The sequence below is a fragment of the Babylonia areolata genome, chromosome 3 (genome assembly GCF_041734735.1).
Source record: "Babylonia areolata isolate BAREFJ2019XMU chromosome 3, ASM4173473v1, whole genome shotgun sequence".
Taxonomy (NCBI): domain Eukaryota; kingdom Metazoa; phylum Mollusca; class Gastropoda; order Neogastropoda; family Buccinidae; genus Babylonia; species Babylonia areolata.
Window position 1 is genome coordinate 21,119,202 of NC_134878.1, and position 2,500 is coordinate 21,121,701.

Consider the following 2,500-nt stretch of genomic DNA (forward strand, 5'->3'; position numbering starts at 1 on the left):
ACTATAATATACTATAATATAATATTAAAACTCAGAGCCATCAGGACGCGGCGTCCCGAAAGGACTACAACGCGCTGCACGTGCTGAAGCAAGCCCTGCAGGACCTGTACCCCGAGGAGGACAGCAGGGACACAGCCGTCGTGCTGGACGTTGGGGCTGGCACTGGGCTCTCCGGGCAGGTGGTGAGTGGGTGGTCATTGATGGGGGTGGTGGTGGTGGTGGTGATGATGGTGATGGTGGTGGTGAGGGTGGTTGTGGTGGTGGTGGTGAGGGTGATGATGGTGGTGATGATGGTGATGGTGGTGGTGAGGGTGGTTGTGGTGGTGGTGGTGAGGGTGGTGGTGATGATGATGATGATGATGATGGTGGTAATGATGGTGGTGGTGAGGGTGGTTGTGGTGGTGGTGATGGTGGTGAGGGTGGTGGTGATGATGATGATGGTGGTGGTGAGGGTGATGGTGACGATGGTGATGATGGTGGTGGTGATGGTGGTGATAATGGTGGTGGTGATGGTGATGATGTTGTTGGGAATGGTGATGGTGATGATGGTGGTGGTGATGATGATGATGGTAATGGTGATGATGGTGGTGGTGATGATGGTGGTGGTGGTGATGATGATGGTGGTGGTGATGATGATGGTGATGGTGATGATGGTGGTGGTGATGATGATGGTGGTGGTAATGGTGGTGATGGTGATGGTGATGGTAATGGTGATGATGGCGGTGGTGATGCTGATGGTGATGCTGATGGTGGTTGTGGGGATGCTGACGGCGATGGTGATGATGCTGATGGTGATGCTGATGATAATGGTGATGGTGATGATGGCGGTGGTGATGCTGATGGTGGTTGTGGGGATGCTGACGGCGATGGTGATGATGGTGATGCTGATGCTGATGATAATGGTGATGGTGATGATGGCGGTGGTGATGCTGATGGTGGTTGTGGGGATGCTGACGGCGATGGTGATGATGGTGATGCTGATGCTGATGATAATGGTGATGGTGATGATGGCGGTGGTGATGCTGATGGTGATGGTGATGATGGTGGTGATGGTGATGATGGTAGTGGTGATGATGGTGATGGTGATGATGGTGATGGTGATGATGGTGGTGGTGATGGCAATGGTGACGATGATGGTGATGGTGATGATGGTGATGGTGATGATGGTGGTGGTGATGGGGATGATGGTGGTGGTGGTGGCGATGATGATGATGATGATGATGATGATGAGGGTGGTGGTGGTGGTAATGATGATGATGGTGATGAATAAATGATGATGGTGATGATGATCATGACGATGATGATGAGGAGGAGGATGTTGATGAGGAGGAGGAGGAGGAGGAGGGGGATGATGATGATAAGGAGGAGGAAGAGGAGGAGGAGGAGGATGATAACGACAACAGACGCTAATGCTGATAACCACACATGTGGTGAGTGGATTGTAATTTGTAGGATGATGATGATGATGATGATGATGATGATGATGATGATGGTGGTGGTGGTGGTGGTGGTGTTGGTGGTGTGGGTGATGGTAATAATGATGAGGATGATGATGGTGGTGGTGGTGGTGACGGTAAATAACAATAATGATATGATGACGATAATGGTAGTGATGATGACGATGATGATAATGATGATGATGCTACTACTACTACTACTACTACTACTACTAATGATGATGATGGTGGTGGTGGTGGTGACGGTAAATAACAATAATGATATGATGATGATAATGATAGTGATGATGATGATGATGATGATGATACTACCACTACTACTACTACTACTACTACTACTACTACTACTAATGATGATGATGATGGTGATGATGATGATGCGGATGAGAATGAGAAGGAGAATGGTGATGATGATACTACTACTACTACTGCTACTGCTACTGCTGCTGCTGCTGCTGCTACTATTACTACTACTACTAATGATGATGGTGATGATGATGAGGATGAGGATGAGGATGAGAGTAGGAAGAACGAGGAGAAGGAGGAGGAGAACATTTTTTGGTGGGGGACTTTTATTTTTATTTTCTGTATGTCTGCAATGCTAAATGACAAAGGGGTGTGGAATATGGGGTCCATTCACTACGTTTAGGCCTAACTTAACAAGGCTGTACTCTCATAATGATAATACTCATATCCCGGCGTCAGTCAACCAGGCTGTAAAGATACAAACACCTGCAGTGTTTGGTTTGGGAAAATCTGAGTAATGCAAGCAAACACTCCCAAAGACGCTGTCCGTGAAGTGAGTGGGAACTTTCGACTGTCTGTATGATCCCTTCTTTCTCTGTTTCTGGACCTTGCAATTGGAATGAACTTCCTCTTTCGCTTCGTCAAGTCTCCACGCTCTCGTCTGGCCTTAAAGCCCACCTCTTCCCAAAATAGCCTCCCTTCCCTGCCTCTCTTCCTTGGCTTCTTTTTCTCCAGTTTTAGAGTTATGCATGCGGGTGAATGGACTGCGCGAAAGCGCTTTGATTTGTCTCTGCACA

At 47.9% G+C, this 2,500-nt stretch overlaps 1 protein-coding gene across 1 annotated transcript in view; it reads left to right on the plus strand.

The window, feature by feature from the left end:
• LOC143280255 (methyltransferase-like protein 27) overlaps positions 1-2,500 on the plus strand; it is a 14,392-nt gene that overhangs the window by 5,826 nt on the left and 6,066 nt on the right. The window contains exon 2 of the mRNA XM_076584885.1: positions 36-182. Coding sequence (XP_076441000.1) covers positions 36-182 — 147 coding nt within the window. The remainder of the gene's footprint in view (positions 1-35; positions 183-2,500) is intronic.